At 31.9% G+C, this 16039-nt stretch overlaps 1 protein-coding gene across 1 annotated transcript; it reads left to right on the top strand.

Moving 5' to 3' along the window:
• The first annotated feature begins 13228 nt into the window (after nucleotides 1-13228).
• LOC136200973 (cyclin-dependent kinase B2-2-like) lies at nucleotides 13229-16008 on the top strand. The gene is made up of 8 exons (XM_065991487.1): nucleotides 13229-13559; nucleotides 13834-13975; nucleotides 14061-14122; nucleotides 14232-14343; nucleotides 14441-14534; nucleotides 15282-15351; nucleotides 15444-15582; nucleotides 15671-16008. The coding sequence occupies exons 1-8, from the start codon at nucleotides 13333-13335 to the stop codon at nucleotides 15782-15784; spliced, it is 960 nt and encodes a 319-aa protein (XP_065847559.1). The 5' UTR covers nucleotides 13229-13332; the 3' UTR covers nucleotides 15785-16008.
• Nucleotides 16009-16039: the final 31 nt, after the last annotated feature.

Genomic DNA, 16039 nt, shown 5'->3' on the forward strand with positions numbered 1-16039 from the left:
ACCTCACATACAAAACAAAATAATTTCAGTCCTAAGGTTTCAAATGTCGCAATTAAAAGTCTTCACTAACAAAAATTAACACACCAAATGCGTGTCATTAACCCTACGGTATTGTAGAGCATAGAAGCATGAGATGGCGCCTAGGTGGTAGTTGAAGGTTCTTTGAAACAAAGACATAATTAAACAGCAGCTAAATTGCAGACACATTTGAAGGAAAAGTTTGGCCACCTCCGTCATAAGTTCAAGTCGTTAAGCCGCTCCTTCAACAAATAATCCCAAATGATTTATCCCCATAATTTTCTAATGCAGCCAGGATGAGAAACTCTCAGATGCATACAATATAAATCATATAGACCTTACAATAACTGCAACTACAATAAATTTGTACCTGAAATGTTTGGTTGCTGAGCCTTATTTTTCTGAACTTCTCCTCGTTAGGATTTTTAGCAACATTTCCTATGTAAGTCAGAAGAGTCTGAAATGCTCTCTTCACTTTTGCATCCTCATCCTAGTCACACAGAAACCAAGTGAAGCAATTGTAACCGAATCAAGAAATGGAGACAGAGAAAGCATTATATTTTACCTTGTGATTCTTCTTAAGAGATTGCAAACAATCTCTCATTTGCTCTGCCTTTGTGGCTGGCCTAATAGGCAAGGAGCTCTGTGCATAGTTCGCAAAGTATGTCCCATCATTATAAATTTCAAACTACAAACATCATTAATAATATAATATGCATAGTAGTGATAATATAAGCGTGTAAAACAATAGCATAGATTACTATCATAATACTCATCCAAAAGTAAAGTTAATCCTGATTGAAGATGTGCTTTTAGATGTCAAATAACATACTAATCCAAAATTAGATGTCAAATAACATACTGATAATAAAAATTAGATAAAAATTGCTCTTGCCTACAAACATTAGGGGTAAAATTGCAGCATTTTAAACGTTAGGGATATTTTTTCACCTTAACCCAAATAAAAAACATCCACTCCTGCCGAATTTTCCATGAGACCTTCTAAAATCTTTTATTCAAGGAAGAATGTACCAAAATAGCTTATGATTTTTGGGGAAATATCAATTTAGATTCCACATATAAAATAACACTAATATAGACTTAACGTTTAAAAAATGGTACAAATTTAGGTCTCAATAACGGAACGAGACACGTCATTGATATTATTCCGTTAAGTTCTGTCAATTGTACGTGGAGGAGTAATCAGAACTTAACGGAGTAATAGGAATGACGTTTCCAATATATTCTCGAGGTCTAAATTGATACTCTTGTTTAAACGTTAAGCCTATATTGATATTATTTTATACGTGGAGTCTAAATTGATACTTTCCTAAAAACCATAGATCTATTTTGATACATTATCCCTTTATTCAAAACCATAATCGAAAAAATTGCTATATGAAATTCAGCCTCGTAAGCATAAGATGAAAAAATGGGGATCACATATGCTTTAAGAAAGAACCCACAATAATTCATAAAAATAGCACCTCATTCGGCTTTTCTCGATGAGCCGATATTACTAAACCGTTTATACTGAAAATATATATTAAACTTTAAAAACATATGATAGAAAAAAATTGGTATAATTTCCTCAAAGAGCTTCTATTTTTCGTTTTTTTTTAATATTTACAATAATTTTGATAAAACATTAAACATTAGAGAATCGAAATAGTTTTTTAAAATAAAACATTAACATCCAAATATTTAACTATAATAGGTATAATAATACAACAAACATTACTAGGTATTTTTGTTGAATTCAAGTTATAAAAAAAACATAGCAATATATGTAATTAAGATTAAAATTTTAGTTCATAGAAACAATTAATTTCTGATGGAATTTCGTCAGTTCCGTCATAATAACAGACGGAAATTCTTTCCGTCAAAATTTCCGTCGAAGAATCTGACGGAATATGTCTCCGTCACAATATCCGTCTGAAAAAGTGGCGGAAATATTCGCGCCAAAATATTTCTGACGGTTATGCAATTCCGTCGGAGATTCCGTCGCACTGCTGACGTTTATGATTTCCGACGTATTTCTGTCAGAAATTTCTGACGGAAATATTTCCGTCAGAAATCAGAGGTTTTCTAGTAGTGAATTGCATATCAATTTGTTCTAAAAAAGGATATAATGTTTTTTTGTAATTTAATAATAAAATTGGAGATTAATATTTATAAATTCGGTGAATTTTTTGATTTTTTTTTCTAATTCGTACAAAAGACATTATATTTTTAATATTTTTTTCTTATTTTTTTCACATCCCAACACATGTTTATGATTTGTTACTGATAAAATAACGCATGTGTGAAGTGTAGATGACAAGATTCATGACCGAGAAGACAATTTGATGAATTATTTCTCAAATTGACCCAATTTATCAACGTTAGGGGTAAAATTGCTATTGGCTTCCAATATTATGGATAAAATTGCACCATTTTAGACGTTAGGGGTAAAATTGCTCCTGAACCAAAACGTTAGGAGTATTTTTGCACCTTAACCCTTCTTTTTATATCAAAAATCCACAAGGCAAAACATCGTCATTTTGAGGGGAACCAAAACGACATCGTTTTGGACTAAAAAAAATTATTCGGGAGGGGGGAATGCCCCTTTTACCCCCCCCCCCCCCCCCCCCCTTACATCCGCCCCTGCCCGTCATCACTCTTGTATATGTTACAAAATATTATTATTTTTAGATGTAAGGCGTGAGATTTGAATCTCAACCTTTTGTTCTTCAACCATTTAGTAATACAACTAAAATACTTTATTCTTATTGATTAAAGTTCAATTTGTTCAATTTTTAGATAGATGATTTATTAAATTTATACTTTATTAAATTTGCAATATTTTTTTGTTTTATTTATTAATTCTTAAAGGATAAGGATACCCGCGAGTACCTGTAAATTAAATGGGACGAGTATGGGATGCAAAAGGTATACCCGTTAGGATAATGTGACGGGTACGGATAATTAAAAAATAAACGGATAAGGTTTGAGATTGGCACTGCCCGTTGTCATCCCTGCCTTCATCCAAGCTGATCCTAAATTGTGAAAAATTGGTGTGTTTTTTTTTTGATAAAAAAATGATTATTTAATAAGGCACAATATAAATTTGGCTCCCTAAATTACGTCTTCAAAATCAATTAAGACCTTAAACTATCAAAATCATCAATCACCTAAACTAACCAAAAATAATCAATTGAGCCTCATTCTAAACAAAAAAAAATCATCAATTGAGATCTTATCGAAAATTATTCGATTGAACAGTTTCAGACCCTCTTTTCCAAATCCATTTTGAACCAACACTGAGATAATTACAGTCTATATTAAATAGTCACAGTTTCTACTTTTAGGATAGAATAAGGGCTCAATTAATTATTTTTCTTAGTTGAGGAGCCTTATTGATGATTTTGATAGTTCAAGACTTTGAATTTTAGTTTGGGAATCCAAATGGGTATAATCCCTATTTAAAAACTAAATAAACTTTAAAACTTTCATCTATTATTTTATTATGTAATTTTTTTCTTCGTAAATTACACCAATGGCCATTGAACTTTGTTTTTTTCAATGGTATGACCACTGAACTTCAAAGCTTAATATAAAAGTTACTCAACCTTATACATTTTAACATCCTCAACGCCTCAAATGACCGTTGTCGGCTTCAAAAAAAAAAAAAATAAGAGTTAATGATATTCTAAGCAACTTTAATTATTGAAAATTTTCGTTTTAAAGTCATTTAGATGTTGTTTGGTTATGAGAGATGGTGAATCTTTAGAGAGATAAAGTTTCAAAAATAGTGATTTTAGAAAGTACGAAAAAGATGTTCGTGGTTTGCCTTATTTGCAAATAGAGGTCCGTGGTTTAAAAGTTTGCAAATAAAAGTATGTGGTATGTTTTTTTTACAAAGTATTTAAAATTAAACTTTTAAGTAATTGATGATAATTAAGAGTATTTTTTAATTTTTTTCAATTATAATTATATATTGACAAAACACATATCCCAAAATCAAATTATAAGTGTAAAATGAACTTGAATATCAATTTAATTCATAAACTGTCAGATTAGTAAAAAAAACGTAAAATTTCACCATATTATTTATTGTTTCGATTTAGGAAGTTGTTTTTTTAGGGTGTTGTGTTTTACTAATATTTAAGAATATCTTTTTTACGATAAAAATGTATTTGTTGTAATCAGAACTTAACTGTATAATTATAATACTTTGTTTTGTAAATAAAACATGTCATAGACCTTTATTTGTAAACTTTTAAACCGCATGCTTCTGTTTACAAATTACACATCATTTTTTTTCGTACTTTTCCTTAAAAAATATGGCTTCATGTTAAAAGTCATTCTGAAAAACTTTAATTCTTGAATATTTTCATTTTAAGGTCGTTAAAGGTCATTTTGAGGAGTTAGTCAAAGTTTAGCGATCATAAATGTTAATCAGTGTAAAATTGAGTGACTTTTATATTAAATTTTGAAGTTTTTAGCAATACTCTTAAAAAAAAATATAAAGTTCAGTGGCCATAGGTATAATTTATCCTAATATATATTTTCAAAAGGTTAACTTTCTTGTTTGTAAAGAAAGTTTATTTCTACCTATTCTTTTAAGAAGTTTATTTTTATATTTGTTCCTATAATACTAATTAATTAATATATTGTTAATATAGTATTTATAATAATCAAACTCCACATCACAAAATATGAATCACATCATAATTACATTAACCTAATGACGAACTATAATTAGGTTCACAGTATAAATACCTTCTGTAGAATTTTCAAATAGAACTCTGATTTGTAATCACAGAAAAGAAATCTGAGAGATGAGAGTAGACATGTTCATGGACCAGATTTGGATCGGACCTAATCAGGCTTTACACTAAATCACTTTGTCCAAACCCAACCTAATACGCACTATATTTTTATCGGGCTCGGACCATACTGGATCAAGGTAAAAGAACTAATTTCTAAACCCGGTCCAACCCAGCCTGTCTAACTATTAAGATTAGTACCTGATTGTTTTGATAGTATTAAGTTGTATGATAATAAAATATTTTTTCATTTAGCAATGAGCAATTTTTGATATACTACTAGATAGCTTCGTAACACATTTGAGGTTAAATTTATCATACATGTTATTTTAACGTTTTATACTTAGAAAGGTACAGTAAATCCTCTATATAGGAATACTCTATATAGGAATAACCGCTATTTTGTTATAACAAAAACTCGGTCCCAACTTGGGCTAGTTATAAATAGGAATAACCTCTCAAATGTTATTTGTTATACACTTTTCAAGTCTCACATTTAGAAACTATGCCTCTATATAGTAATAATTATATATATATATATATATAATTCAGACTAAATCATAACATATTAAAAAAAAACTATTGAAATTATCTATGAGTTGGAAACAAACTACAACTTGAAATTATAAATATTTAGTATTCTCATTGAAAGTTTACATTTTTCCCATAAAACTCTTCCAATTATCTATATATTGAAAACCCAAACTCCAAATTGAAATTCTAAATATTTAATTTGTTCTATTAATATCTATTGTTATACATTATATATAAACCATGTATGCCTGTGATAAAAATTTAAAATTTTATGTGTTGGGGAATTTTATTATACCAAACTCTATTTAGTAATAACCTCCCAATTGTTATACAAATAGTCTGGTCCCAAATGTATTCCTATATAAAGGTTTTACTGTATCATATTTTAATACTTATATATGCTTTTGTTTCTATCATACTCTCTTCATATATTTATATATTTTCTTTCTTTCATTAAGGTGGTAGTTTGGTAACTAGTTAAATACTAAATTGTTTATTTCTTTTTTATTTGATTTTCATTTTATAAATTTCAACTTTAAGGACTTGATTGGATGGAAGGTTGAGGAGGGTAAATAAAGGAAGGGAAGGGAAGGGGGAGGAAGGGGAAGGAAAGCACTAACCTTACCCTTTGTTTGGATGGATGGTAAGGGTTTATAAAGGTTTGTACATTTCCCTTGTTTGGAACAAAGGGTTTGTAAGGGAATGAAACATTATAAAATGACTAAAATGTACATAGCAACCATGAAGAGAGAAAGCACAACATTAACAGCAAAAATAGAAGAAAGCTGACCTAAATCAACGTTGACGGAGTTCGGCCGGTACGAAGTTCGGCCGGTACGGAGTTCCGCCGGTGAGGAAGAGAAATCGGGAAAGAGGGGAGGAGGAAGTGAGCAGCAGATGCAAATAATAAGAACATATATTATAAATAAAGACTGGTTTGGGTATTAGGTAATTTTAATAAGGGCAATATTGGAAATAAAAGTTTCAACCCTTCTAAACCCCCGATTTGGTGGGTTTGAAAATTGAAAGAAAAGTGAAGAAATCTAACCTTTCCAAACCTTTGCCAAACCCCTCAAATCCCTACCCTTCTAAATTTATTTCCCCCAAACAAAGGTTTCCACAAACCCTTCCCTTACCGACCCTTCCAAACCTCTCAACCAATCAAGCCAAAAAAAAAATCCTATATAACAAATAACAGAAAGTCGGGCCGGGTTGGACTGGGCTTAGGCTTTTGAAGTAAATCTCAAACCCAGTCCATTTTATATGAGAGCTTATACAGGTTTAGACCGGTGGTCTAAACCTGTATAAGCTCTCATATAAAATGGACTGGGTTTGAGATTTACTTCAAAAGCCTAAGCCCAGTCCAACCCGGCCCGACTTAGAGAGTGATAGAGAAAGAGCTAAGAGCTCTTCTTCCTAGAGAACTTATGAAAGAAGTAGTAGTTTACGGTTTGCTAACCGAGGTAAAGAGTTAACGGATCTAAACCAGACAACAGGGAAGAGTTAACGGATCTAAAGCCGAATAGGCAGAGAAGTTTCTTACACAGAAGAAGAAGAAGGCACGGGTAAATAAGGCCTAAAGCGGACTTCTCTCCGCCTATTCGGTATGTCTGCCCAGTCGTAAAAGCTTTTCCTTTTTACTGAGAGTAAAAGGCGAATCTTCCTTCGCTTCTTTAGTCATTTCCGGTCTCGCTTTTTATGGTACCCTTTCCTGGAAAAACAGAATCTTCCTTCCATAAGCTTTGCTAAAGCGACTACTTTACCCGAAAGAAGGGAAGGCCAGGAAAGAAGTCTCAGGTATGGGCACTTGAAAGGGAAGAGCTGATGGTTGACTTTCTTTCTTTCGAGAAGTTTACGGAAAGAGGAAAATATGGTATATGTGTCAATCAAGCTTGATCGACAAGCTTTGATCTTGCTTACTTCGGACTAAGTAAAGAAGATGAAAGAAAGACTGTAGAATAAAGTAAAGAATTCCCAGGCAAGTAAGCCAACAAGCAAATAAGCATGCGTTAAACCCTGGAGTCTTTCGTTCTAGTGCATCAGTTGGGGAAGAATAGAATATATATATAGAAAAAAAGGCTAGTTGGATCAATCCCAGACCTAGGAGTGTAGCATTTTGGCTTGAAAACTGCTTTGACTTACTTCAAAGATAGGGAACTCGCCTGGCCGACATAGAGGAAGAAAGCCTATTGAAGCAAGATCTGACTTTTAATCCTTCGGATCAATATCAACCACCTTTGCCTCTATGAGCACTTCTCCTAAGGATATGGACAGTATTGTTCGGGTGGTGTCTAATTTAAAAATGAAATGAAATTGTCAGACCTCATTCCCCGATACTGCCCATGGATCTCAACCCTACCTTTATATCAAGGTTTGGGGTTTGAGCCAACCTGGAAGGCCCTCCCTACACATAAACTTACTCATGCCGTCCTCATTAAGCGGGTGGGCTAAACATAAGATAAGCATGTCTAAGCCCAACCCATGAAGAGTGGGCTTGGACGGGCTAATAGCCATGAACATGTCTAGATGAGAGGATGAGTTTTCTGTTTCTTAGTTTTGCAGTAACTAACCATCATGGTTAGTTACTGCAAAACTAAGAAACAGAAAACTCGTCCTCTCATCCAGACCTGCTCATAGGCCATATATATAAAATGAAAAGTCAGGATGAAAAATCATATCTTTTGTAATGAAAATGTAAGCTGGCAATATCGTAAAGCATTGAATATACAATATTGTAAGTTGCTACCTAATGCTATTGAAAATATTCTAAGCGGAAGTTCTTCACTTGAAACGTTAGAATTAATTAGCCCATAATATTCTGTTCACATATCAAGTTATTACTTCCAAATCTGTGAAAATTTTGGTGTTAAAAGATTTTAGCATATATAAACTTCAAAATTCTTGTTCAAATCTTGTTAGTATCATATTTATTATGGAACCATATTTTTAATTTTTCAAAATCATAATTTTTGGAGTTTTCTCTCTCTAAACATTAACTTTCGGGATAAGTGCAAAAAAAAATGCATGTGGTTTACACTTTTTACAAACGCGAACCTGTGGTTTTTTTTTTTACAAACAGAGGTGCGCCGTTAGCAAACAGAGGCTAAATTGACTAACGGTGTTAAAATTCAAAGAGAAAAAAGTTAATTTGGTCCTTATATTTATTTATTTTATAAATTAACCCCCCTAATTATCTAATTATCATAAATAAACCCCAAAATCAAAAATAAAAATAAAAAATATCATCTTTTCCATCTCTTTTTCATTTTTTATTTTCCTCCTCCTCCTCCTTCTTCTTCTTCTGCTTATTCTTCTTCTTCCTCTCCTCTCTTCTTCTAATTTTTTTAAATTATTCTCGAAATTTCAGAACGTCTGAAATCCAGACTTTCATCACGTCTGGATTTTCCAGATGCAACGTCTGGAAATTCCAGACGTGATGAACGTCTGGATTTCAGACGTTGTCCAGAATTTTTGGAAATTTCCAAAATTCTGGAAAATTTCCAGAATTTCTGGAATCAAAATTTAAAAAAAAAAGAGAAGAAAAGAAGAAGAAGAGGATGAAGAAGAAGAAGAAGAATAAGAAGAAGAGGAGGAAGAGGAGAGTGGAGAGAGAGAAAGAAGAAGGAAAATGAAAAATGAAAAAGAGATGGAGAAGATGGTATTTTTTATTTTTATTTTTGATTTTGGGGTTTATTTGTGATAATTAGATAATTAAGGGAGTTAATTTATAAAATAAATAAATAAAAGGACCAAATTAATTATTTTCTCTTTAAATTTTAACACTGTTAGTCAATTTAGCATCTGTTTGCTAACGGCGTTTAACACATACCTCTGTTTGTAAAAAAAAGGGTAAATTCCAAAAAAAAAACTTGTGGTTTGATGTTGTTCCAAAAAAACTCTTGTGGTTTGTTATTACAAAAAAAAGACTGTGGTTTGCGTCGTTACCCGAAAAACGGAAATTAGCTTAACACCGTTAAAGTGCTGACGTGGCACAGGGGTAAAACAGGAAATTCGAATTTTTTTTATTTTTTTATTTTTTCCCTCTTCTCTCTCCTCCTTCATCTTCTTCCTTCTCCCTTCTTCTTCTTCCTTCTCTCCTCCTCCTTCTTCCTTCTTCCTTCTCTCCTCCTTCTTCTTCTTCCTTCTCCCTTCTTCTTCCTCCTTCTTCTTCTTCTTTTTTTCTATTCTTTTTTTAAAAAAAAATTCCACCGCTCGAAGAAATCTAGAATTTTCCAGAAATCTGAAAAATTTCTAGATTTCTGGAAATCTGGAAATTTTCCAAATTTCAGGAAATCTGGAAATTTTCCAAATTTCAGGAAATCTGGAAATTTTCCAGATTTCTGGAAATCATTTTTGTACAATTCATATCCAGAATTAGTCTTTGCCACCAAATCCAATCCTCAATCTCCTGAACCACCATCGCCGCCGCCACCGGCCGAGCCCATCCCAGACCCTGACCTTGTTCCGAGTAGCGTCGCCAATCTCATTGATGGTAATTTTACAATCACTCCTTTCTCCTTTATTTTAATTTGAGAATGAGAAATTTGAATCTCACCTCTTCATCTGTTTTTTTACTATTGGGGAAATGATTATGTTCATGGAAGGTTGGAGATTTTGATTCAAAGTTCAAAGCCTTCACTTTTGCAGAATTGAGAACTGCAACATCTAATTTTAGAAGGGATAGGGAGCTAGGTAGGGGAGGTTTTGGTGGTGTCTATAAGGGCTGGATTCCAGAAATCTGGAATTTTCCAGAAATTCTGGAATATTTCCAGAAATTCTGGAAAATTCTGGAATTCTGGAATTTTTCAGAATTCTAGAAAATTTCAGAATTCTGGAAATTAAAAAAAAAAGAAAAAAAGATGAAGAAAAAAAGAAGAAGAGAGAGAGAGGAAGAAGAAGAAAAAAGAAGAAGAAGAAGGAAGAAGAAGAAGGAGGAGGAGAGAAGAGATGATGAAGGAGAAGGAAGAAGAAGAGGGAGGAGAGAGAAGAAGAAGGATGAGAGAGAAAAGAGAAAAAAATAAAAAAAAATAAAAAAAAATTTGATTTTCCCGTTTTACCCTTGTGCCACGTCAGCAAATTAACGGTGTTGAGCCCATTTCCGTTTTTCGGGTAACGGCGCAAACCACAGTCCTTTTTTTTTATAATAACAAACCACAATGGTTTTTTTGGAACAACATCAAACCACAGGGGTTTTTTTTTTGAATTTACCCAAAAAAAACCACAAGTTCGCGTTTGTAAAAAGTGTAAACCACATGCATTTTTTTTTTTTTACTTATCCCTTAACTTTCTCTCTCATAAAAAAAAAACAATACATAAATGACATCATACCTAAAACGTTGAAGAATTAAAGTTGCTTAAAATATTTAACTCTTGACAATTTTCATTTCAAGGTCGTTATCGACCAAATTCTGGTAAGTGAACTCAAATGCAAAATTTTACAAACCACAGGATTTCGTTTGCAAAAAAAAAAAAAAAACCCACAAGTACTGGTCTGTAAATCGGCTAAACCACATATAGTTATTTCTAATTAACCCTAAAATATAAAAATATATTTTGCCATTGTAATCTATTATTTTTTTGGGTAAATTTTTCAAATAAAACCTCTGTGGTTTCACTAATTTTCAGATAAATGACTGTGATTTACTTTTTTTTTTCAAAGTAAGGACTGATGTTTTCAACTTTATCAAAATAAAGACATTTTCGATTGATACTATTAAAATCACCCTTCACGACTTTAAAAATGACATGTTTTAAGAACTATTAATATTCTAAGCAACTTTAATTCTTCAACTTTTTTATTTTGAGATTATTTAGATGATGTTTGGTGAAGGGAGAGAAAGTTAATGTTTAGAGAGAGAGTTTCAAAAAAGATGATTTTCAAAAATCGAAAATGTAGTTCCATAACAAATATGACATTGAACAACTTTAATTCTTGAAAATTTTCATTTTCAGGTCGTTAAATATGGTTTTAATAACATTAATTCAAGTGTGAAACCTCAATCCTCGTTTTGACAAAAAGTAAACCACAGTCCTTTATCTGAAAATTAGTGAAACCACATGGGTTTTATTTGAAATTTACCCTTATTTTTTTACATGTTTCTGAAAAAATAATTTTGATAAATATTTTTTGAAAACATTAAATTGAAAAAATAGGATAAAAGCCAAATTTAACCATAACATTTCAAGCGAAGTGCAGATTTAGCTTTAATGTATAAAATAGTTCAAATTTAATCGTAACATTTCCAAGTATGATCAAATTTAGCCATATATTATTAAAATTTTGAAAAAACAGTGTTGACTGTTATTTAACTATCACATTGAGCTTTTGAACAAGTTTGGGACAAATTGAAGTAATTCTATACATTTTTAGTTATTTTTTTGTAACTATAATAATAACACGGTAAATATTTTAGACAGTTTGACAAAAAAAAAAAACTTATGATTAACTTATATGTAGCAGATTTCGCTTTTAGCATTTTAATAGAATTTTTGTAATTTTGTTAGTAATACACTAGACATTTTAAACATAATTGATATTTGAAAGGCCTAAAGTGACAGTTAAACTAGTTTTTTCTAATTTTCAATAATATAGAGATAAAATTCATCTTGCTTAGAAACATTAAAGTTGAATTTGTACTATTTCATATGTTAAGAGTAAATCTGCATGTTTTAAAAACGTTAGATTTAAATTATATCTTTATCCGAAAATAGTTTCTCAAAAGGGTTAAGGTGTAAAAATACCTCTAACATTTTGGGTCAGAAGCAATTTTACCCCTAGTGTTGATAGTTTGGGTCAATTTGAGAAATAATTCATCAAACTGTCTGCTCGGTCATGAATATTGTCATCTACATTTCACACGTACGTCATTTTATCAGTAACAAATCACAAACATATGTTGGGATGTGAAAAAATAAAAAAAATATAGTGTCTTTTGTACGAATTAGACAAAAAAAAATTCAAAAAATTCACCGAATTTATAAATATTAATCTCCAATTCTATTATTAAATTACAAAAAACATGAAATCTTTTTTTTAGAACGAATTGATATGCTATTGTGCAAAATAAGGAATAAGAATATCTGTGAAATTGATCAAAATTATCAACGTTAGGGCTAAAATTGCTATTAGCTACAAACATTAGGATAAAATTACACAATTTTAAACGTTAGGGGTAAAATTGTTAGGCAAAAAGCATCATTAGGCCCCTGATCTTTCATTTTTTGGTTAATTAAGCCCTTGATCTTTTATTTAGATACATTAAGCCCATGATCATTTATTTTTTGTCTCATTAAGCCATTTATGATAAAAAAAAATTAATTTTGAACATAAAATTCGGTTAACAGACTGTTATTCATTGTACCTGCATTCGAAATTTGTATTTTTTCACTGTTTGAATGCAGTTTTAGATGTGTAATGTGACTGTAAAAAAACTGTAAAAATCCTAATTCAAACTGTAAAAAATATATTTTTTAATAATTTCAAATACAGATGAAGTTAATAACGTATTTTTAACAGAATTAAATGTTTAAAACTTACTAATTTGGTCATAAATGGCTTAGTGAAACGAAAAATAAATGATCAGTGGTTTAATGTATCCAAATAAAAGATGAAGGGTTTAATGAATCAAAAAATGAAAGATCATGACCTAATGATGCTTTTTGCCAAATTGTTATTGACCCAAAACGTTAGGTTTTTTTTTTCACCTACCCTTCTCAAAATACATCATCTTAGTCATTATTGGGCTCCAAAAGGGCTAATAATTGGGCTTGGAATGAAAAAGGGTTGAACTTGAACCGAAACACGCTCCTAGGGGTATTATTGGGAAACGTGAAAGTTCCAAGTTTGAATTTCAAATTAGGGTTTCCGTTGAGTAACGGGCGGGAATTCCCCCAAATAGAAACCCCCAATATACATTCGAATCCTAATCACTTTCAATTCATTCAACTGTTGAGAAGAGAGCAAGCGGAAATGGAGAAATCAGCATCAACAATGTCAGTAATGGAGGCTTTTGAAAAACTAGAGAAGGTTGGGGAAGGAACATACGGGAAGGTTTACAGAGCCAGAGAGAGGGCAACCGGTATGGTCGTAGCTCTCAAGAAGACTCGTCTTCATGAAGACGATGAAGGAGTCCCTCCGACCACTCTCCGTGAGATCTCTATCTTGCGTATGCTTTCTAGGGATCCTCATATCGTCAGGTATGGACATTTCTTTCAATTTCATCCTTGATTTGTTACCGCTCTTCAGTGATTCTGGTTTGAAATTAATCAATTGTTTTTCCCGATTTTGATTTCTACGGGATTCGATAATTCTGTCTCATCTATGGCAATTATAGATCTTGTTTCAATTACCAGTTATCTGTTTTGTCTCAATGAAATTGAACTTTTTGGTAATGCAATTGGGAGTGAGTTAAGTTAAGCATTTGCCAATTGATTTCTTCCAGTGTTAATTTTGTTGTTTCTTAATCCGTAGATTGATGGATGTTAAACAAGGCCAGAACAAAGAAGGAAAGACAGTACTGTACCTGGTTTTTGAGTACATGGACACTGATCTGAAGAAATTTATCCGATCTTTCAAACAAACTGGAGAGTTTATTCCTGTTAACATTGTTAAGGTGAATAATCCTTCTTCCTGTGATTCATAAGCAATGATTTTGTTTTTTGATCATTCACAGATTGTATGCATGAATCATTATGCAGACTTTGATGTTCCAACTGTGCAAGGGGGTTGCTTTTTGCCATGGTCATGGCATCTTACACAGGTTCTTTTTCTAATAAAATTTATCATCATCTCACCAAATATTTTACTTTTAACAGAATCAAAAAAAAATTCTCTGTTAATCCTTTTTTTCTTCGGCTGTTTCTACTCAGGGACCTTAAGCCTCACAACCTGTTGATGGACAGAAAGACGATGATGCTTAAGATTGCTGATCTTGGATTAGCTCGAGCATTTACTCTTCCTATAAAGAAGTATACTCATGAGGTAATATATGCTTGTGGTATAGGTGCTTTTCACTTTTGTAAATGTTTTCTAGGCGTTTATTTCATTGCAGAATAATTGGAATTCATTTATGTTTCAGATATTGACCTTGTGGTATAGGGCTCCTGAAGTCCTTTTGGGGGCTACCCATTACTCAACTGCGGTGGATATGTGGTCTGTCGGTTGTATCTTTGGTACAGACTTTCTTCCTTCAATTGACCAATATAGTTGCTAACTGGCTATGTATATGGAAATAGAAATTGATTTTTGTTACAAAAAAAAAACAATATTTGTCAAAAATATAGAAAACGGAAACTTGGTAACATGTAAATAATAAAAATAGGGGTGAAGTACTAAAATGACTTAAGGTTATTGGAGAAGTGTGAATTTGACCCCTACTTACAAAGTACTATCAATTTAATCCTAATATTTATATAATGATGCCAATAAAAACTTAGCCTTTCTGAGGTAATTAGACGAGGCTATAATTAACCATTTCGTAAAAGTTGGAGTTAAATGAGGTTTATTTGATATGTTAGAGTCAAATTGACACTTCCGTTGTTTTGATACCTTGTTTCATAAAAACAAAAACGTATATAGATCTATGAATTTTTAGAATTATAAGAATGCATGCTTAGTTCTTTTATATACGTTTAAAAAAATACAAAATACATACAAGTCACATAATTAAAAAATAAGTGAGGATTTTTTATTTTGAAAGCCTGTGGAATTTAATAATAAACAATATGATTAGTGCTAATTCACTTCTATAAACACATTATATCCTATGAATCAAGTTTCCAATTTATTTAAACTAGAGAAACATGACCTCTTTCATACAAGTTTCAAAGAGTTTCGCTTTATATAGAAACTTGAAACACTTTAAAATTAAAGTTTCCATGAAACATAGCTAACTGGTATCTTTATTATCCAACTTGTAGCTGAACTAGTTACAAAGCAAGCTCTATTCCCTGGGGATTCTGAATTGCAACAGCTTCTGCATATTTTCAGGTCCTTTCTGCAATATTTATAAAATGGAATAACTTTATGGCTTGAAACTTGGCCATTTGTTTATTTGTGTCTTTTTTCATACTTGAATGCAGGTTGCTAGGTACCCCAAATGAGGAAATGTGGCCAGGAGTTAGTAAACTGCTCAACTGGCATGAATATCCCCAATGGAGCCGCAAGGGTCTGTTAACAGTAGTTCCGAATTTGGAAGAAGCCGGATTGGACCTATTAGCGGTAAGTTCTTGTCCGACGAACCCGAGTTCATATTCTTATTGGTTTGGTCACTTTGTAATAACATATACTTGTTTTAAATGTCCTGCAGCAAATGTTACAATATGATCCTTCAAAGCGCATATCTGCCAAAAAGGCTATGGAGCATCCTTACTTTGAGCATCTGAACAAGGCGGTACACATGATCAACGTTATGCCAGCGTAATTAGTAGCCCGAATTCTGTATCGAAATGTATTTGCTTCCCTCAAGCATCTGTGGCTATGTATCCACTGTTTTTTTTTTTTTTTTTTTCTCAGGATTAGTTTAAGTTTGCAACAGAAATTCAAACATGACTTGTTGCTAATTCCGGATCTCGTTTTATCGATATTATTGTTATGACAACGCAACGATTTCTTGTCCGAAACGAATGAATTGATTTGTTGTATGTGTGTTACAAAAGTAGTGTGTGATTGAAAAAAG

Source organism: Euphorbia lathyris, chromosome 7 (assembly GCF_963576675.1).
Source record: "Euphorbia lathyris chromosome 7, ddEupLath1.1, whole genome shotgun sequence".
Classification (NCBI taxonomy): Eukaryota; Viridiplantae; Streptophyta; class Magnoliopsida; order Malpighiales; family Euphorbiaceae; genus Euphorbia; species Euphorbia lathyris.